At 46.8% G+C, this 22,446-nt stretch overlaps 1 protein-coding gene across 2 annotated transcripts in view; it reads right to left on the bottom strand.

The window, feature by feature from the left end:
- Window positions 1-22,446, bottom strand: part of AVEN (apoptosis and caspase activation inhibitor) — a 639,800-nt gene that overhangs the window by 79,133 nt on the left and 538,221 nt on the right. For both annotated transcript variants that reach the window (XM_066608499.1, XM_066608498.1), the window contains exon 3: window positions 14,858-14,928. In XM_066608499.1, the coding sequence (XP_066464596.1) occupies window positions 14,858-14,928 (71 nt within the window). The remainder of the gene's footprint in view (window positions 1-14,857; window positions 14,929-22,446) is intronic.

Below are 22,446 nucleotides of genomic sequence, written 5' to 3'. Positions count from 1 at the left end.
TTTTTAGTGTCCACCTGGGTGGCAGCACCTCTGTTTTACCTCCATCACTACCCCTTGCTCATGGCTATACTGAACCACTCGAACCTTTAGGCACCTATTCACAGTTGCTCCAGCCGCTGTTTCCCTTCAGTCTAGTCCTGCTTAATTAAGATGAAGATGTTTGTTCCATATTACTTACACATCTCAGTCTCCAGAGTTTAGATAATGTTGTATTTTCCCAGATTCATACGGCCATTAATAATCTTATGAACTGGCTTAATAAACTAGAAAATTGTATTAAAATGAACCTGTCGTGTTGAAACTGGAGTCTGGTCTGCAGAAGCAGCACGTTCGTTGTAGAGCAGAAGTAGCTGAGCAAATTTATATATAGTTTTGTGGGGAAAGATTCAGTGTAACTTGTCATTTATTCATTTAATTCCTTTCTTGGGAGTCCAGTGAGAGGTCCTACTCCATGACCGACAGCCTTCCCGTACATACAGAAAAATCTGTCCATCACTAAGCAGGTCAGTGTTTTGCGCATCAGATAAAAATGCACTAATATACAAGGAGGTGCTGGATTCAGTAAAATAAGAAGTGGACGTTGAGAGAATACAGAAATGTAAGATTGTTAGCATGAAACCCTACGAATGAGAACAGTCTTCTGTCATGCTAGTAGAGCTTAAGGGGCAGAGGATTCCACTTACCTTTATATCCGCCATTATCTGCTATCAGGTGAAAACACAATCAGCATAGTGCCTCAGAAATAAAATATAGTAAACAAAAAAAACAGGTTTAGTAAAATAAGGGGATTCAACTGGCACGAGCGACCCAACCAATATGGTAGGTCGCCACACCTTATATTCCCTGATGGCAAGATAGGTGTAAAAGATTGTAGGTATGACACTCCATCAAATCGACATCCATAATTGGAGAGCGCCATTTAAATCAACCACAAAAATAGAAAATATTGTCTATTTTCCCTTTCCTTCTCTATTGGCTATATATGTCCTTTTAACTTTGGATTTGTGATTTACTTAAATTCAATCCATACATAAGTGTCCATTTCCTATATATGGAACGTACCGCCATTGAATTTAGAATGCAATTGGCGTTGCTTCTGCTCTTTGTGGGGCACTCCTGGTTTCGTGAGTTTTGGGAGATGTAGCTTTGTTTTATTTGCGGGGAGATAGGTATGATGAAACGCATGCTCTGTGTTGGCATCTTTAGCCAGCCCTGCCTTCCCATGAGGATGTGCATGTTTAATCATGTGCGTTGGCGTGCTTTTTTCAACAACCTCATAAGGTAGATATAAATATGATGTATTGTGTTTAACAATCTGACTCTGCTTGAGAAAGGAGCAGGAGCTTCGAAACACGTTGCACTTTAGGATTTATCCCCTTACATGTATTTTTTTGTTTTTTGTTAAATTTTGTCATGATCATTAAATACTTCTTGTTGTTAGCCATTTTAGTCGTTCATGACCCTCGGTGACTCTAAAGGCAAACTCCCTCCATGTTTTTCGGTTTTGCATGGCTTTTTTTAGTTGGTTGATCCATGGCGGTCAGGTCTTCTTTTGCCGCTCACCTGTCCAAGCATTATAGATTTTCCTAGCGACTCTTCTCGCCTGAGCCAGTTCATGTTCTCCCTCCAGTGATAATCGGGTCTTATACGATTCAGGACTTCTCTGTTTGTTACTCTCGCCGTCCATTAATCCTCCTATCAGATCTTTCGCAGTCCAGCTTTCCTATCCATACGTGGCTATGGGGAATACGATGGTTTGCACTATCCTGTGTTTAGTTGTGATGCCGATATCCCTACTTTTCCAGATTTTGTCCATGCTTAGCATTGTGCAATCCCCCATTGCTATCCTGCGTATTATCTCTGGCATAGATTCTCCATCCTGGTCAATTTTCGTACCAAGAAAGATGAAGTCTTGCACGCATTCAACGGTCTTGTTAATTTTGATTTGAAAGTGGCCATTTTTTTGCAGTTGCCATAATTTTTGTCTTCTTTAAATTCAGGTAGAGGTCCATTTTTTCAGTTTTAATCTTACACATCACCTGCTTCAGACCAGCTTCTGTTTCTGCAAGCAGAGTTGTGTTATCTGCATAATGGAGATTGTTGATGTTTCTACCACCTATTCTCACCTCGATTTTTAATTTGTCTAGGTCCATTTTCTACATGATCACTTCTGCATATAGGTTAAACAAGAGGGGTGAGAGGATGAAGCCCTGTCGGATAACTTTGCCGATCCCAAACCAATTGGTGTCCCCACCTGTGTCAACGCTATCAAAGGCCTTGATTTAGTCGATGAAGCACATGTAGATATTCTTTTGGTATTTTTTTCATGGTCCGTCATAGGTTGGCAATATGGTCACGTGTGCTGCGTCCTCGCCGGAATCCTGCCTGCGCATCAGAGAGTGCCGCCTCAACTACTGATCTGTCTTTCCTGTATAATTTTGAGAAGGATCTTGCTTGCATGTGGAATGAGGACTATTGTTCGGCAGTTGGAGCAATTCTGGGAGTCACCTTTCTTTGGTAGAGGGATGAAGACAGAACTTTTCCATTCCTGTGACCATTGAGTAGATACCCATACTGCCTGGCATAGTTTCACTGTTACTGGCAGCAATAGCTCTGCCAGTATGTTATCTTTGCCAGGCGCTTTATTTTTGGCTAATTGTTTAATTGCCATAACCACTTCTGACTTCATAATGGACGGCTTCATTATACTTACATACATTATTTATGCCTAAGTGGTTCCATTGTGACTGATACGCCAGCATCCAACTACAAGCCTCCTGGGACATAGGGAGGGTCTATATTTGCCATAAACCCTCCCTTGGGGTAATTTTGTAATAATTATTTATTTTACAATATAATATCGATAACAGGATAGACCCTCAGAGCGCGGGATCATTTTTCTTTCATATTTTGATTATCTGCCATCAGTGAGGTTTTCCATACATCATAACAGAGAGTCGGCAGTTGGTGTTGATACCAGAAAATGGCAGGCACAGGGAGAGGTGGGACTGTCAGCATGGTAGTTCAAGTTGTCATTTTACTGTTATGTTGTCACTGTGATAGGTAATATGTGTTTGAAAGTACGTTGGCATATACCTGCCATTATACAATATAGGCATCGTGGGTACTATAAATATGTCAGCTTTATTGTTGGTATCTATACACAATATGAAAGAGCCACACCATTGTCTTAAAGCACCTTCACTCAGAGCAACTATCGTTTAGACAGTTGCTCAGAAAAGTTGTTGAAGCGTACGAATGACAGTCATTTGTTTGTATGCAGAGTGATCATTATGACTGATATCTTTGCAAACAACTAAAGAACAGAGGGGATCTCCATGCAAATTTGTTCAGAAGTGATTCAAAATAACAGTCTTTATACCAGGCGGCTTGATTTATTGTCAAGTTGAAACAAAACATCTAGTGACTTAGTGCTCATCACCCCACCGGTGGCCATGTTTACACTTAGTACTAGTCAATTCACACCATAGTCATTATTTGTTTGCATTATAGATGTTACCATATTTAAATTGTATTTAATTGTATCAGCCTTCATCAACGCACATGTTTACATTACAAAAATATGTAAGTATGTTCACTGGATCCTATGTACTAAAAAGATTACCAAAGAAAAGGTAGAGCCATAACTATGGCACATCTTCGAGGTATGAGCATCTATTTAAAAAAATAGTCTAATGTTCCCTTGGTTGTCACTTTGGGTGCTTGTGCAACATGCAGACATCTAGGTCCAATCTTTCATAAGTATTATAGAAATATGAAACTTTCAGAATCTAAATGCAGGAGGTGAGATACAAGATACTTGGGTCATAGGTGGAAATCATCAGAGACTCTCTAAAGCTACAGACGTGTCCAACCTTAATTTAGTGTAGTGTTTCAGGCACTAGGTTAGAGTCTTGGGTGGTAGCCAGCAAGGGGCAGGCAACAAGGTCATACAAGCCGGGGTTGGTACATGGAGATGTCAATCTGGCACATAGGGTTAAGCAGAGTCGTGGTCAGGAGACAAGTCAGGGGTCAATATAGGAAGAGTTTGTAGGCACAATAAACGCATGAGGAATAAAGGGACAGGGCAGGTTTATATAGGGAGCTAATTGGGGAAGGTAGACCTGGAACACGAGAGGTCGCAGGTTCAGGTCCTGACACTTAGCTTGAATTTCATTAACTTATTTAATTAGTCGAAATACCAATTCAATACAATCTTGCACCATCCAGTAAAAAAAAAACAAAAAAACAGACATATAGATTTTTAAAAAACATGAAAGGCTATGGGTGACGAATGCCTTCCGTCAAGGCATTGGTTGGATTTATACTTTTTTTTCTACATGTTTAACATCTCATGTCACACATCTAGGAATATGTTGGATTTTGAGCCAAGTTAAGGAAGGGCACATTTGTGCTTTGTATGAGAGAACTAGATTTCTCTCAGACTATATTGAAGTCATGTTCTGAGAACTCTTAGGCCTCCTTCCCACGAACGGATTTCCGCCGCGTAATTCGCGGCGAAAATCCGCTGCGTTGCACGCAGCTATTAGGTTCTATTGAACCTAATAGCTCCATGCTCACGATGCGTAATTCCACCGCGGAATTACGCACCGCGATTTCTCCCGTCCTCACCCGCAGCATGCTCTATTTTCTGCGGGTGAGGACGGGCTGTACGCACTGACGGCTTCCATTGCAGTCAATGGAAGCCGTCCATTCACGCTATCTCCCGCTGTAACCAGCGGGAGATAGCGTGAAAAAACGCTTTCCCGCCCACCGCCGAGCGTCATATGACGCCAAATGACGCGGTCCGGCCGCGTCACGTGACACGGCTGGTGACGCGAGAGCGGTGGGCGGTGACGAGCGGTGACGAGCGGTGACGCGGCGGTGGTGGGCGGGGAAGCGATTTCACGCTATCTCCCGCAGGTAAGTATAGGGGCTCTGGGGGGCGCCGTGACGGGCTTCACAGCGGAATATTACGCTGCGGAGCCCGTCACGCTCGTGGGAAGGAGGCCTTAAAAACCTTTTAAGAATTTTCAAAAGCAATGTATCTGATATATAAAAATTAGAGATGAGCGAACGTACTCGTCCGAGCTTGATACTCGTTCGAGTATTAGCGTGTTCGAGATGCTCATTACTCGTGACGAGTACCACGCGATGTTCGGGTTACTTTCACTTTCATCTCTGAGACGTTAGCACGCTTTTCTGGCCAATAGAGAGACAGGGAAGGCATTACAACTCCCCCCTGCGACATTCAAGCCCTATACCACCCCCCTGCAGTGAATGGCTGGCGAGATCAGGTGTCACCCGAGTATAAAAATCGGCCCCTCCCGCGGCTCGCCACAGATGCGTTCTGACATACTTTAGGGAAAGTGCTGTCTTAGTGGAGCTGCTATAGGGAGAGCGTTAGGAGTATTTTAGGCTTCAAGAACCCCAACGGTCCTTCTTAGGGCCACATCTAACCGTGTGCAGTACTGTGGAGGCTGCTTTTTGCAGTGTTGCACTTTTTTTTTTTTTTGTATATTGGCCGTGCAGAGCATTGCGCCCTGCAGTAATTAGACATAGTGCAGGGCCAGTAGTGGTGAGGCAGGGAGAGAAGACATATATTGTGAGGCAGGGACAGAACACATATATTGTGAGGCAGGGACAGAAGACATATTGATTGAATATAGGCAGTGGGCCTTTGCAAAAACATTTGGGGAAAAAAATCTATTTGGGCTGCCTGTGACTGTCCTCAGTGTTCTGGGTCTCTGCTGGGTGTAGTAGTCCTCCTAATTCATAGGCAGCCAGCTAAGTGTTACAGCAGGATTGCGCAAAATTATTTCCTGGCGTTCCGTAAGCGAAGTCAGCCTCCAACCACAGGCCAATAAGCGGCACATTTAATTACAGCATTCTGTTTCTGCACTACTGGTAATACACCATGCTGAGGGGTAGGGGTAGGCCTATAGGACGTGGACACGGGCGAGGACGCGGAGGCCCAAGTCAGGGTGTGGGCACAGGCCGAGCCAGTGCGGTGGCCAGGGGTAGAGGCAGGGCCAGACAGAATAATCCACCAAATGTTTCCCAAAGCGCCCCCTCGCGCCATGCCACCCTGCAGAGGTCAAGGTGCTCAACGGTGTGGCAGTTTTTCACAGAGATGCCTGACAACCGACGAACAGTGGTGTGCAACCTTTGTCGCGCCAAGATCAGCTGGGGAGCCACCACCACCAGCATGCGCAGGCATATGATGGCCAAGCACCCCACAAGGTGGGACGAAGGCCGTTCACCACCTCCGGTTTGCACCACTGCCTCTCCCCCTGTGCCCCAACCTGCCACTGAGATCCAACCCCCCTCTGAGGACACAGGCACTACTGTCTCCTGGCCTGCACCCACACCCTCACCTCCGCTGTCCTCGGCGCCATCCAGCAATGTCTCTCAGCGCAGCGTCCAGACGTCGCTAGCGCCACTGTTTGAGCGCGAGCGCAAGTACGCCGCCACGCACCCGCACACTCAAGCGTTAAACGTGCACATTGCCAAATTGATCAGCCTGGAGATGCTGCCGTATAGACTTGTGGAAACCGAGGCTTTCAAAAGCATGATGGCGGCGGCGGCCCCGCGCTACTCGGTTCCCAGTCGCCACTACTTTTCCCGATGTGCCGTCCCAGCCCTGCACGACCACGTCTCCCGCAACATTGTACGCGCCCTCACCAACGCGGTTACTGCCAAGGTCCACTTAACAACAGACACGTGGACAAGCACGGGCGGGCAGGGCCACTATATCTCCCTGACGGCACATTGGGTGAATTTAGTAGAGGCTGGGACAGAGTCAGAGCCTGGGACCGCTCACGGCCTACCCACCCCCCGAATTGCGTGCCCCAGCTCGGTGGTGGTATCTGCGGCGGTGTATGCTTCCTCCACTAAACCACCCTCCTCCTCCTCCTCCTACGCAACCTCTGTCTCGCAATCAAGATGTGTCAGCAGCAGCACGTTGCCAGCAGTCGGTGTCGCGCGGCATGGCAGCACAGCGGTGGGCAAGCGTCAGCAGGCCGTGCTGAAACTACTCAGCTTAGGAGAGAAGAGGCAGACGGCCCACGAACTGCTGCAGGGTCTGACAGAGCAGACCGACCGCTGGCTTGCGCCGCTGAGCCTCCAACCGGGCATGGTCGTGTGTGACAACGGCCTTAACCTGGTGGCAGCTCTGCAGCTCGGCAGCCTCACGCACGTGCCATGCCTGGCCCATGTCTTTAATTTGGTGGTTCAGCGCTTTCTGAAAAGCTACCCACACTTGTCATACCTGCTCGGAAAGGTGCGCCGGGTCAGCGCACATTTCCGCAACTCCAAGACTGACGCTGCCACCCTGCGGACGGACCCTGCAACATCGGTTTCATCTGCCAGTGCACCGATTGCTGTGCGACGTGCCCACACAGTGGAACTCTACGCTCCACATGTTGGCCAGGCTCTACGAGCAGCGTAGAGCTATAGTGAAATACCAACTCCAACATGGGCGGCGTAGTGGGAGTCAGCCTCCTCAATTCTTTACAGAAGAGTGGGCCTGGTTGGCAGCCATCTGCCAGGTCCTTGGAAACTTTGAGGAGTCTACCCAGATGCTGAGCGGGGATGCTACAATCATTAGCGTCACCATTCCTCTGCTATGCCTCTTGAGAAGTTCCCTGCAAAGCATAAAGGCAGACGCTTTGCACTCGGAAACGGAGGCGGGGGAAGACAGTATGTCGCTGGATAGTCAGAGCACCCTCATGTCTATATCTCAGCGCGTTGAGGAGGAGGAGGAGGGGGGAGGAGCATGAGGAGGAGGGGGAAGAGACAGCTTGGCCCACTGCTGAGGGTACACATGCTGCTGGCCTGTCATCCTTTCAGCGTGTATGGCCGGAGGAGGAGGAGGATCCTGAAAGTGATCTTCCTAGTGAGGACAGCCATGTGTTGCGTACAGGTACCCTGGCACACATGGCTGACTTCATGTTAGGATGCCTTTCTCGTGACCCTCGCGTTACACGCATTCTGGCCACTACGGATTACTGGGTGTACACACTGCTCGACCCATGGTATAAGGAGAACCTTTCCACTCTCATTCCTGAAGAGGAAAGGGGTTCAAAAATGATGCTATACCACAGGGAGCTGGTGGACAAACTGATGGTAAACTTCCCATCCGAAAGCGCTAGTGGCCGAAGGCGCATTTCCGAGGGCCAGGTAGCAGGGGAGGCGCAGAGATCAGGCAGCATGTACAGCGCAGGCAGGGGACCATTCTCCAAGGCCTTTGCCAGCTTTATGGCTCCCCAGCAAGACTGTGTCACCGGTCCCCAGTCAAGGCTGAGTCGGCGGAAGCACTGTAAAAGGATGGTGAGGGAGTACGTAGCCGATCGCACGACCGTCCTCGGTGACGCCTCTGCCCCCTACAACTACTGGGTGTCGAAGCTGGACACGTGCCCTGAACTCGCGCTGTATGCCCTGGAGGTGCTTGCTTGTCCTGCGGCTAGCGTCTTGTCAGAGAGTGTGTTTAGTGTGGCTGGGGGAATCATCACGGATAAGCGTACCCACCTGTCAACCGACAGTGCCGACAGGCTTACACTCATCAAGATGAACATAGCCTGGATTTCCCCAGACTTCTCTTCTTCACCAGCGGACAGCAGCGATACCTAAGCAATACGTAGGCTGCACCCGCGGATGGAAGCATCGTTCTCTATCACCATCAAAAACGGGGACCTTTTTGCTTCATCAATCTGTGTATAACATTTCTCCTCCTCCTCTTGCTCCTCCTCCTGAAACCTCACATAATCACGCCGAACGGGCAATTTTTCTTAGGCCCACAAGGCTCAGTCATATAATTTTTCAAAACAATTTTATACGTTTCAATGCTCATTAAAGCGTTGAAACTTTCACCTCAAGCAATTTTTATTTTAACTGGGCTGCCTCCAGGCTTAGTTACCAATTAAGCCACATTAACCAAAGCGATTAATGGGTTTCACCTGCCCTCTTGGTTGGGCATGGTCAATTTTTCTGAGGTACATTAGTACTGTTGGTACACCAATTTTTGGGGGCCCTCGCCTACAGTGTAATCAAATTAATTTTTAGCCCACCTGCATTACAGCTGACGTTACATCAGCTGTGTTGGGCACTGCAATGGGATATATTTATGTACCGCCGGTGGGTTCCAGGGAGCCACCCATGCCGTGGGTCCACAGGGAGTTGTAACTGCATGTGTCCACTTCTAAAGAACCCCAGTCTGACTGGGGCATGCAGTGTGGGCCGAAGCCCACCTGCATTAAGCACGACATTACCTCAGCTGTGTTGGGCACTGCAATGGGATATATTTATGTACCGCCGGTGACTTCCTGGCACCCACCCATGCTGTCGGTCCATACGGAGTTGTAACTGCATGTGTCCACTTCTAAAGAACCCCAGTCTGACTGGGGCATGCAGTGTGGGCCGAAGCCCACATGCATTAAGCACGATATTACCTCAGCTGTGTTGGGCACTGCAATGGGATATATTTATGTACCGCCGGTGGGTTCCAGGGAGCCACCCATACCGTGGGTCCACAGGGAGTTGTAACTGCATGTGTCCACTTCTAAAGAACCCCAGTCTGACTGGGGCATGCAGTGTGGGCCGAAGCCCACCTGCATTAAGCACGACATTACCTCAGCTGTGTTGGGCACTGCAATGGGATATATTTATGTACCGCCGGTGGGTTCCAGGGAGCCACCCATGCCGTGGGTCCACAGGGAGTTGTAACTGCATGTGTCCACTTCTAAAGAACCCCAGTCTGACTGGGGCATGCAGTGTGGGCCGAAGCCCACCTGCATTAAGCACGACATTACCTCAGCTGTGTTGGGCACTGCAATGGGATATATTTATGTACAGCCAGTGGCTTCCTGGCACCCACCCATGCTGTCGGTCCACACGGAGTTGTAACTGCATGTGTCCACTTCTAAAGAACCCCAGTCTGACTGGGGCATGCAGTGTGGGCCGAAGCCCACCTGCATTAAGCACGACATTACCTCAGCTGTGTTGGGCACTGCAATGGGATATATTTATGTACCGACGGTGGGTTCCAGGGAGCCACCCATGCCATGGGTCCACAGGGAGTTGTAACTGCATGTGTCCACTTCTAAAGAACCCTAGTCTGACTGGGGCATGCAGTGTGGGCCGAAGCCCACCTGCATTAAGCACGACATTACCTCAGCTGTGTTGGGCACTGCAATGGGATATATTTATGTACAGCCAGTGGCTTCCTGGCACCCACCCATGCTGTCGGTCCACACGGAGTTGTAACTGCATGTGTCCACTTCTAAAGAACCCCAGTCTGACTGGGGCATGCAGTGTGGGCCGAAGCCCACCTGCATTAAGCACGACATTACCTCAGCTGTGATGGGCAATGCAATGGGATACATTTATGTACCGCCGGTGGGTTCCAGGGAGCCACCCATGCTGTGGGTGCACACGGGATTCCCATTGCGGAGTTGTACCTGCCTGTGACTATTTATAAAAAACCGCGGTCTGACTGGGGCATGCAGACACCTTGACAGAATGAATAGTGTGTGGCACATAGGTTCCCCATTGCTATGCCCACGTGTGCAGCTCCAGATGGAGGTGGCACAGGATTGGATTTCTCATTGCTTCTGTACAGCATTGTGGACTATCGCCCCACCCCTTTTAAAGAGGGTTGCTGCCTAGCCGTGCCAACCCTCTGCAGTGTGTGCCTGCGGTTCCTCCTCATGGCAGACGCACTTATAAATAGACATGAGTGTGGCGTGGGATGAGAGCAGCTGAAGGCTGGGCAGGGACAGTTTGGTGTGCGCTGTGGACACTGGGTCGTGTGGGGGGGTTGGGCAGCATGTAACCCAGGAGAAGTGGCAGCGGAGTGTCATGCAGGCAGTGATTGTGCTTTGTTGGAGGTAGTGTGGTGCTTAGCTAAGGTATGCATTGCTAATGAGGGTTTTTCAGAAGTAAAAATTGTTGGGAGGGGAGGGGGGGCCCACTCTTGCCGCTATTGAGGCTTAATAGTGGGACCTGGGAACTTGAGATGCAGCCCAACATGTAGCCCCTCGCCTGCCCTATCCGTTGCTGTGTCGTTCCCATCACTTTCTTGAATTGCCCCGATTTTCACAAATGAAAACCTCAGCGAGCATCGGCGATATACAAAAATGCTCGGGTCACCCATTGACTTCAATGGGGTTCGTTACTCGAAACGAACCCTCGAGCATCGCGATAATTTCGTCCCGAGTAACGAGCACCCGAGAATTTAGGTGCTCGCTCATCTCTAATAAAAATGTATTTGTGTTTCAAGGGTTCCCAACGAACTGAATTTTCTTCCTTTTTTTTTTTTACAAAATATAAATTTGCAGAGAATAAATGGCTACCGTCTGTTTAAAATTGATATACTTGATATAATTCTATATCTATGCTGTTGCACATGGACCACGATAAGGAAAAAAAAAAGTAACAAACATTCCGATTTTCAATAGTGTTGTAAGGAATTTATTATGTGAAGCCCCTTTTGAGAATGCCGATAGAAGAATTCTCCAAGTGTGTTTAATAACTAGTGGCCTCCCGCCAGAGAACCATAACAAATTTCTTTCAAGTTTTTGAAAGAAAAATAAAAAAAGCAATATTTACAGCAAAACAAAAAAACAACGGTCAAATATAAACTCAAAAACTTTAAAGAGATGAAAGAGGAAAAAAAAAGGGTGACAAAAAAGTTAAGCAGAAGAAGGGGAAGGGACTTGTTATTTGTATAGCACCAACTTATTCTGTAGTGCTTTCAGGTAATTTTGTTTATTACTCCGCAGGTACTCATTTTACAGACCTTGGAAGGATAAAAGGCTGAGTCAACCTTGAGTCGGCTACCTGAACCACACGGGGATTGAACCCGCAACCTTCAGGTCGTGAGTGAGAGCTTAAGACTGCATTCTGCTGCTTTAACACTCTACGAAGATGGTTCCAGAGCGAAGATTGTCAGCAGACAATACTAAATGACGACATTATCTTTATTGGGAAAAGTATCTACCTCAACAGCTTCATATCTGCCAGTCAATTTATATTTTCATTGTATCCAACAGAAAAGAGACAAGGAAGGAATCTGAACAGAAAACGGTTTTAATTATTGTAATTGAGAAGCAGAAAAAAAAAGTCTACGGTATTAGAAAGCAATAGCTGTCTAACGAATCCATCCCCATTCTAAACCAAATCCATATATTAATATTTATGCAAAGGGCCCTGCCTCGGCATATAGTGGGGACGTATCCCACAGTCAGAGAGCTGCCCATCAACCTTCAGCATTTCTAAAATCATCATTGACATCCTATTAGTATGCAGCTGTATCATGAAGGGAAATGCTAAGTAATGCAGAGAGAACCTCTGGGATTAAAGGCGACAGCCAACTGTCCCTCAGCTGCGCTTTTAAAGTTCACCGTGTCTTGGGCGAGAATTAAAGCTCATGATACATGCGGCTGCTTATCTGCTACGGCTTCCTAACCTGGACCTCCGTAACACAAAGCCCAGCGTCACCAGAACCAGCTGCTAATGATTGCAGTTTACAGATCGCATCTAATTTCTCTACCCATCACTTGAATCGCTGCCACTTGGCTGTCATATCGCCTTATCTCCTGGCAGACAGCTCCTAACACACCTGGCTTCTTGCTACATAACATTTCACGAGGACGATTTTAAAGGCTCCGTAATTCACTCTTTTCCAATCTGTTCATTTTTCTGTAAGAATGCGAGCACTCAAGTAATCAAAATGTGGAATGGTCTTAATGGAAACAGAGATTGGATTCAACCTCGCCAGGAGAACAAATGCACAATCCCATTACGAGAACATAAAACAGGATTTCAATGTTAACTTTATACATGCGGAACTTACACTCTTGAAGAAAGTAAGGAACATTAATTTTACTTGACTTGAGGTCAGAAAAAAAACCCAGCAGGGATTATTAAAATTGTGAAGAAAAAAAAGTTGAAATAATTGCTCAAAAGTCAAAACCATTAAATGTTTCATTTTTTTTGCACATATGAAGAATGGATCCAGGGGCAGGACACACTCTCTTGGTGAGCAATGCAGTAGTTTCAAAAAGCTCCTCACTACCTGAACTTAAGATGGTCAGTCATTAACTCATTATTTTAACTGCCAGTCACCTTCTATGCCAAACAATATATAGTGTTCCTAATTATACATGAGGATATTGTTTTCTTTTAATGCATTGGTACTGAAGCCAAATCATCAAACCCCAGAACCTATAACATTATCAGCAGCATGGAACTGAGCAACATACTGATGCCGTATAAGCAAATGGTTCTACTTCAAAACTTTGTAACCTAGCAAAGTAATAAAACTAATAGGCGTTACCCTGTTTAAGCATGAGAACATGCCTAAGAGAGAAATTTACAGTGTAACTGAGCTTTCTAAAAACTTGTCTTAGGGACATATCAAAAGTTTTGATCGTTGGGGGTCCAGCTGCTGAGATCGCTAGAAAAGTCAACTGAAGTGCTTGTCCAAGTGCTGCCAGTGTTTGCTAGCTGAAGATAGGTCCATAGACTTACTATTGAGTCCATCTTTAGCTAGCAAGCAGTGACAGCACTCAGACAAGCATTTCAGCTTGCACATTCTAGTGATCGGTGGAGGGATCAGCAGCCTGACTCCCAGCGATCAAAACCTTTGATATGTCCCTATGATATATCAAAGGGAAGAAGAGACAGGAGAGCGTTTTTGGTGGAATGCAGTGAAAAAACTATAGAAATCATGCGCACATAATATTTATATATACATATACATGCTCGTATGTCTCAATCCACAAGACTATATTTGGTAATGTATCAACTATAAAGTAGAGAGCAGCAAAACTGGTGTAACACTGGAAACTATGAATAAGGATCCAGGAAGCACAATCAAGATAAGAAGAAGGTATCTTCAGAAAAAAGTTACCAGTCTGCACTAACTTAATAAAAAATGTATATAAACATGAACTTACATAGTGAGGGGAGCCCTTAGAGACATGAAAGGCTCCCCAGTAGCAACAATGATTATCAATTCCAGTGGTAGTTGTTAGTCCCAGCAAATCACGATCCACTTGCAGGTTGGCATTGCAATAATTTATTAATATCACAGACCGTAGAACAAAAAAAACCAAAAGTACCAACAAGTAACAAACAAGAAAAAAAACTAAAATCGTTGCGACGTGCTTCAACACATACAATATAGTGCCTTTTTCAAGCATTTTACCCAGTTTTCTATACATTTTTATACAAGTTAGCGCAGACTGGTTACTTTTTCTCTGAAAATTTCTTCTTCTTATCTTGATTAGGATAGATCCAAAGTTTTTAGAAAGCTCAGTTACACAGTATTTCATGGAGTAACACACAGATATGCTGAAGTCTTGGGTTACATCATAACAGAAGTCAAAAGACAACGTTCTCTTTTACCACACATATTAAACCAAACTGCATATTAGTATAAAGTTAAAGGAAAGCAACTATGAGGATCATTTAGACAAACTGTAGGTTGCAGTCCCTCCCAATTCTACAAGCTTGGACATTATTACACGAGATGCACAGACACATGCGGGTCAAAGATATCTGCTTATTCAGGTGAGTGCAAGAATATCTAGAATTTTTGCTGCTATAATAGAGCTTCACCAATGAATATTAGTTTAATCAAATCTACAATATGAAAGGTTTTTCATTTCAGTGTGATGATCACATGCCGGGTCTAGCGAGTCAAGAATTTTAAAAAAAAAACAGTCAAGAATATCAGTATGAGGAAATCTAGCAGGCAGTAGAACCATGCTGTGTACATGTAAGGATGGCAGAGAACAGAGCAGTGTTCTGTACATATATCATCACTACCAAAACACACATACAGGGACCTTACCTGCTGACTACTCGGACTCTCCGCAGCCCAGTCCTTTTCATCAGCAAACCGGAACTGAGTGAAGGAATCCCCTAAAAGATCAAATTAAAAACATGCTTAGAATGGTTAAAATATCATGAGAACTCAATACCTCAAGGCAATTCTTTGAGGATTTACCTGATTAGAATTCTTTAATATGTCCTAATATGGTGAAAATGAAACATGGTGGTAATAAATAGATCTCCAAACACTATAAGCATATTTTAAAAACTTCATCTGCACTAAATTTTGTATCTGCTAAAAACATGGTATTCAAGAATAGACAATCACATGAGGTGAGCCTTACTATTGAAACATTATAAAGAGGGTAAGAGAAAAGGCTTTATATTTTTACTGATTGGACCGTCTACAAGATGGAATACTTGAACCACAATACACATAAGAAATGAAGACAACTAGCCTGAGATAGGAGCACCCCCTGAACCTAAGCCCCATCCATGAGTATTTCATTCAGTCTAATCTTATCTGAAAATGGGTAATGAATGGATTAAATGCTTCCATGCCTCCGCATAGTAAGCATCAGCAGGTTCTTTCGAGTATGTTATCATACTTTTCCACAATCATTTACTGCATAAAAAAAAAACATTTTACGCAAATGAAGCCTCGGAGCATTAAATTTAAGCTAGTGCTTTAAAATTAATTTCTTAGCAAATAACAGGAAATTAATAAGCATACAATATCTACTGGATTTCTACCCCGACAAGCCTGCAAAATACAATCTTCTGCTCACAAATGACTTCAGTTTTATGCTAGACAAGCTAATTGTACATCATCATTGTACTTCTAAAACAAAAGTCTTAATTCTGCAGAACAATAAAAGGTCTTATATGATAAACAAGGATTTACACTAGGAATAATTTGTATTTTTATTCATGCTCAGCCTAAAGTTCAGAGATGGAACACATTTTATAACGGTCTCCCAACATGGCAACTATTCCAACAATGGTGTGGTCCATGGAAACTCATGTGGTTAATGCTGTGATTTTCTAGAGCATTTAGTGCAGGTTTGACCCAAAATGCCATGAGATATGGCACAGCATGCTCCACTATTTTGTCCAGTAGAATGCTGGGCGGCATGATGGAAGCCTAACCAACTGTTCTATAGTCAATGGGGTCCTGGAGAAAATGGAATGCCATAGCGCAAGTGTGAACCAAGGCTTAAGAAAATAGTCTGCAGTGCCATTTGTGCTGTTAAAAAAAAAAACGGAAACATAAATAGAACAGAAGCAAACTGAAAGCATTCCATTTTTTTAAAAATCCATTGAAATCAAGATGGTGGTGTTGGTGTTGGTGGGGGAGAACAAACATTTATTTCAGTTTTAATTTTGCTCCAAAAACAGAAAAGAAATGAAAAGCCCCAAAGCAAATATGAACAAGCCCAAAGTCTGTCTTATAAAGAAAAAAAGTTAAGTTGAGATCAATGATGACACAAATTTCACAAACCCCATATGATAAATACGGATATTAGAATACTAAATGTAGTGAATACAATTTGGGGACCAGAGTTGAATAAAACAGTCAAACAAGGACAAGTCAGATAACGAGTTTTTTTAAGCAAAGAAAACACAGACACAGATCCATCAGTGGAAATTATACCACTATAGACTTCCAGTCTTCCAAATGTCAGTCTTCATTACAGCATCCTGCAGTCTCAAAGCCCTGTGTCTACAAGCTGACAGCTCTTCTGATGCACAGCCGTATTCATTTATAAGGCTCGGAGCATAAATAAGATTGCAACAATAAGACCCTAATATGAAATAGATCAACGAATAGTACAGCAGAGGCCACTGATCAGTGTCTCCTCAGCAATGCTAAGCTTAAGCCTCCTTTCTCCTCAGAGGTCCTACATAACACTCTGTTTATATATCCTTCAGAGATTCTATCATAATTGACGGCAAGAATAGTGCAGCATGCAGCGCTAATCTTCACATCATAATAAAGGGCGCAGTAGTGGAACTTGTGGACCCATTTTTAGTCAACGAGTGTCGTTGGTGTCATTCACATGACAGATGCAGGACGTCAATATTTTCATTTTTTGAGCCTACTATGTAACACAAAAACAAAAAACTTGGCAATAGGTGAAGACAGTCGAACACTGTATCATGTGACAGTTTAAAGGGGTTTTCCAAGAATAATACTATTGATGACCTATACTCACGACAGGTCATCAATAGAGATGAGTGAGCGCACTCGTCTGAGCTTGATGCTCATTCGAGCATTAGGGTGTTCGAGATGCTCGTTACTCGAGACGAGCACCACGCGGCACTCGACTCCATTACATTTCCTTCCCTGAGAAATTTGCGCCCTTTTCTGGCCAATAGAAACACAGGGAAGGCATTACAACTTCCTCCTGTGACGTTCCAGCCCTATCCCACCCCCCTGCAGTGAGTGGCTGGCGAGATCAAGTGACCCCCGAGCTCGCCACAGACACACGCTAAGAGAGATCAGGGACAGTGCTGCTGCTGCTATAGGGACAGTGCTAGCGTCTTCAAGAACCACAGCGGTCCTTCTTAGGGCCACAGCTCACCTAGTGCATTACTGTTGTGGCTGCTGTGAGCACTTTTGCACTCTTTTTTTTCATGTATATTGGGCGTGCAGGCTGTAGCGTTATCAGGCTGCAGTCTGTACTTGAGTATAGGGGCAGTATTGGTCAGGCAGGGACAGTGGTAGTGTGGTAGGGCAACCTGTGACCGTGTGCATTTAACTTGTGGTTGCTGGGAGTTGTAGTACCTCTGTATTGCACAGCAGAGCCTTCGTGCAGCCTTCATTTAAACATTTTTCTGTCCGCACTTTGCGTTGCCTCAGTTCAGTCTGCCTCTAAGGGTACGCCAAGAAACCACACATTTTCTACAACGCTCTTTGTTAAACGTGTGCTGTCTCACAATTGCACGGTGTGCCCGACGCCCATAGTTTGAAAGTGCAATACACACTGCATAGCCTCAGCCTGCATTGCATAGAAAAATAAGGAGATTTTTTTAAAAATTCCTTTTTACGGCTACCGGTGACCCAGTGCATTTGCCTGCGTGGCCTGTGGGACTTCACGTCCATCTAAACTGCGTAGTTCACAGCTAGGCCTAAGTGCAGCCTTCATTTAAATATTTTTCTGTCCGCACTTTGCGTTGCCTCAGTTCAGTCTGCCTCTAAGTGTATGCCAAGAAACCACACATTTTCTACAATGCTCTGTTATACGTGTGCTGTCTCAGACGTTCACACTCTGCCCGACGCCCATAGATTGAAAGTGCAATACGCACTGCATAGCCTCAGCCTGCATTGCATAGAAAAATGAGATTTTAAAAAAAATTTCTTTTTACGGCTACCGGTGACCTAGTGCATTTGCCTGCGTGGCCTGTGGGACTTCACGTCCATCCAAACTACATAGTTCACAGCAAGGCCTAAGTGCAGTCTTCCTTATAATTTATCTCTGGCTTCATTTTGCGTTATATTACCGCTGGCAGCCACCAACTGCGCGGCCATAATACACAAACATTTTTACACCGCTCTGTCTCTGCTCGATTCTTAATCCAGCATGCTGAGGGGTAGGGGTAGGGGCAGAGGCCGCGGTCGAGGATGCGGAGTCCCAAGTGAGGGTGTGGGCATAGGACGAGTTCCTGGTCCAGGTGAATCACAGCCAGCTGCTGCGGGAGTAGGAGATAGGACAGTTTCTGGGGTCCCTAGCTTCATATCGTAATTTTTGGGTCACGTAGTAGACCTTTATTAAAAAATGAGCAGGTCCTGTCGTGGATGGCAGAAAGTGCATCCAGCAATCTATCGACCACCCAGTCTTCTACGCCGTCCACTGCTGCAACTCTGAATCCTCTGGCTGCTGCTCCTCCTTCCTCCCAGCCTCCTCACTCCATGAAAATGACACATTCTGAGGAGCAGGCAGACTCCCAAGAACTGTTCTCGGGCCCCTGCCCAGATTGGGCAGCAATGGTTCCTCTCCCACCGGAGGAGTTTGTCATGACCGATGCCCAACCTTTGGAAAGTTCCCGGGGTCCGGGGGATGAGGCTGGGTACCTCCGGCAACTGTCTCAAGAGCTTTCAGTGAGTGAGGAGGACGATGACGATGAGACACAGTTGTCTATCAGTGAGGTAGTAGTGAGGGCAGTAAGTCCGATGGAGGAGCGCACAGATGATTCGGAGGAAGGGCCGCTGGACGATGAGGTGACTGACCCCACCTGGTGTGATAAGCCAACTGAGGACAGGTCTTCAGAGGGGGAGGCAATTGCAGCCACAGGACAGGTTGGAAGAGGCAGTGGGGTGGCCAGGGGTAGAGGCAGGGCAAGAGCGAATAATCCACCAGCTGTTTCCCAAAGCACCCCCTCGCGCCAAGCCACCGTGTAGAGGCCAAGGTGCTCTAAGGTGTGGCAGTTTTTCACTGAGACGGCGGACGACCGACGAACAGTGGTGTGCACAACCTTTGTCGCGCCAAAATCAGCCGGGGGGCCACCACCAGCATCCTCACCACCACCAGTATGCGCAGGCATATGATGGCCAAGGGACGAAGGCTGTTCACCGCCTCCAGCTTGCGCCACTGCCTGTCCCCCTGGTCCCCAACCTGCCACTGAGATCCAACCCACCTCTCACGACACAGGCACGACCAGCTCCTGGCCTGGACCCACACCCTCACCTCCGCTGTCCTCGGCCCCATCCAGCAATGTCTCTCAGCGCAGCGTCCAGCTGTCGCTAACAGAATCATTGGAGCGAAAGCGCAAATACGTCGCCACGCACCCGCACGCTCAAGCTTTAAATGTCCACATTGCCAAATTGAACAGCCTGGAGATGCTCCCCTACAGGCTGGTGGAAACTGAGGCGTTCAAAAACATGATGGCGGCGGCAGCCCCGCGCTACTCTGTCACCAGTCGCCACTATTTTCACGGTGTGCCGTTCCAGCCCTGCACGACCACGTCTCCAGCAACATCGTACGCGCCCTCACCAACTCGGTTACTGGTAAGGTCCACTTAACAACGGACACGTGGACAAGCACAGGCGGGCAGGGCCACTATATCTCCCTGACGGCACATTGGGTGAATTTAGTGGAGGCTGGGACCGAGTCAGAGCCTGGGACCACTAACGTCCTACCCACCCCCAGAATTGCAGGCCCCAGATCGGTGCTGGTATCTGCGGCGGTGTATGCCACCTCCACTAAACCTTCCTCATCCTCCTCCTCCTCCAACGCAACCTCTACCTCGCAATCAAGACTTGTCAGCAGCAGCACGTCGCCAGCAGTCGGTTTCGTGTGGCGCAGCAGCACAGCGGTGGGCAAGCGTCTGCAAGCCGTGCTGAAACTACTCAGCTTAGGAGAGAAGAGGCACACGGCACAGGAACTGTTGCATGGTCTGACAGAGCAGACCGACCGCTGGCTTTTGCCACTGAGCCTCCAACCGGGCATGGTCATGTGTGACTACGGCCGTAACCTGGTGGCGGCTCTGCAGCTCGGCAGCCTCACGCACGTGCCATGCCTGGCCCACGTCTTTAATTTGGTGGTTCAGCGGTTTCTGAAAGGCTACCCACACTTGTCAGACCTCCTCGGCAAGGTGTGTCGGGTCAGTGCACATTTCCGCAAGTCCAACATGGACGCTGCCACCCTGCGCACCCTGCAACATCGGTTTCATCTGCCAGTGCACTGACTGCTTTGCGACATGCCCACACGGTGGAACTCTACGCTTCACATGTTGTCCCGGCTGTATGAGCAGCATAGAGCTATAGTGGAATACCATCTCCAACATGGGCGGCAAAGTGGCAGTCAGCCTCCTCAATTCTTTACAGAGGAGTGGGCCTGGATGGCAGATATCTGCCAGGTCCTTGGAAACTTTGAGGAGTCCACCCTGATGGTGAGCAGCGATGCTGCAATCATTAGCGTCACCATTCCCCTGCTATGCCTGTTGAGAAGTTCCCTGCAAAGCATAAAGGCTGATGCTTTGCGGGCGAAAACGGAGGCGGGGGAAGACAGTATGTCGCTGGATAGTCCGAGCACCCTCGTGTCTATATCTCAGCGCGAGGTGGAGGAGGGGGGGAGGAGCCTAAGGAGGAAGAGACAGCTGGGCCCACTGCAGAGGGTACCCATGCTGCTTGCCTCTCATCCATTCAGTGTGTATGGCCTGAGGAGGAGTCGGAGGAGGATACTCAAAGTGATCTTCCTAGTGAGGACAGCCATATGTTGCGTACAGGTACCCTGGCACACATGGCTGACTTTATGTTAGCATGCCTTTCTCATGACCCTTGCGTTAGACGCATTCTGGCCACGACGGATTACTGGGTGTACACACTGCTTGACCCACGGTATAAGGAAAACCTTTCAACTCTCATTCCCGAAGAGGAAAGGGGTTTGAGAGTGATGCAATACCACAGGGCCCTGGTGGACAAACTGATGGTAAACTTCCCATCTGACAGCGCTAGTGGCAGAAGGCGCAGTTCCGAGGGCCAAGTAGAAGGGGAGTCGCGCAGATCAGGCAGCATGTTCAGCACAGGCACAGGGAACACTCTCCAAGGCCTTTGCCAGCTTTATGGCTCCCCAGCAAGTCTGTCTCACACCTCCCCAGTCCAGGCTGAGTCGGAGGGAGCACTGTAAGAAGATGGTGAGGGAGTACGCAGCCGATCGTACCACCGTCCTCCGTGACGCCTCTGCTCCGTACAACTACTGGGTGTCAAAGCTGGACACGTGGCCCGAACTCGCGCTGTATGCCCTGGAGGTGTTGGCTTGCCCTGCGGCTAGCATCTTGTCAAAGAGGGTATTTAGTGCAGCTGGGGGAATCATCACGGACAAGCGTACCCGTATGTCAACTGACAGCGCCGACATGCTTACACTCAAAGATGGATTTCCCCAGACTTCTCTTCTCCACCAGCAGACAGCAGCGCTACCTAAAGACCTTTGTCAATCTGTGTATGATATTCATCCTCCTCCTCCGGCTCCACCTCCTGAAACCTCTCGTAATCACGGCGAATGGGCAATTTTTCTGTGTGCCAAAAGGCTCATATAACTTTTCTAAATAATATTTATCTGTTTCAATTCTCATTAAAGCATTGAAACTTCCACCTGAACCAATTTTTATTTTGACTGGGCTGCCTCCAGGCCTAGTCAAAAATTAAGCCACAGTACGCTAAGTGATTAATGGGTTTCACCTGCCTTCTGGGTTGGGCATGGGCAATTTTTCTGGGGTACATTTGTACTGTCGGTATACCAATTTTTCGGGCCCTCGCCTACAATGTAATCCAAGTAATTTTTATGGGCTTCGCCTGCACTCATGGTACACCACTGTGTCTGGGGTTGGCCTACACTTTTGCTACAGAAATGTAACTCTGTTCTGCCTACCTATACTTCTACCACAGTAATGCTACAGGGGTCTGACTATACTTCAGCAACAGAAATGTAACTTCGGTCTGCCGATACTTCTGCTCCTGAAATGTTACCTTGTTTGGTGTATACGGTTACTACTGTAATTTTACTAATACTGGGCTCTGCCAATACTGCTTCAACTGAAATGTTAGTGGGGCATGTCTATAGTGCTATAGCAGAAATGTAACTAATAGTGGGCTCTTCCCATACTGCT

Source organism: Eleutherodactylus coqui, chromosome 6, assembly GCF_035609145.1.
Source record: "Eleutherodactylus coqui strain aEleCoq1 chromosome 6, aEleCoq1.hap1, whole genome shotgun sequence".
In the NCBI taxonomy this organism is placed as follows: Eukaryota; Metazoa; Chordata; class Amphibia; order Anura; family Eleutherodactylidae; genus Eleutherodactylus; species Eleutherodactylus coqui.
The sequence above is the reverse complement of the archived record's forward strand: the minus strand, read 5'-3'. Positions and strand labels throughout refer to the sequence as shown.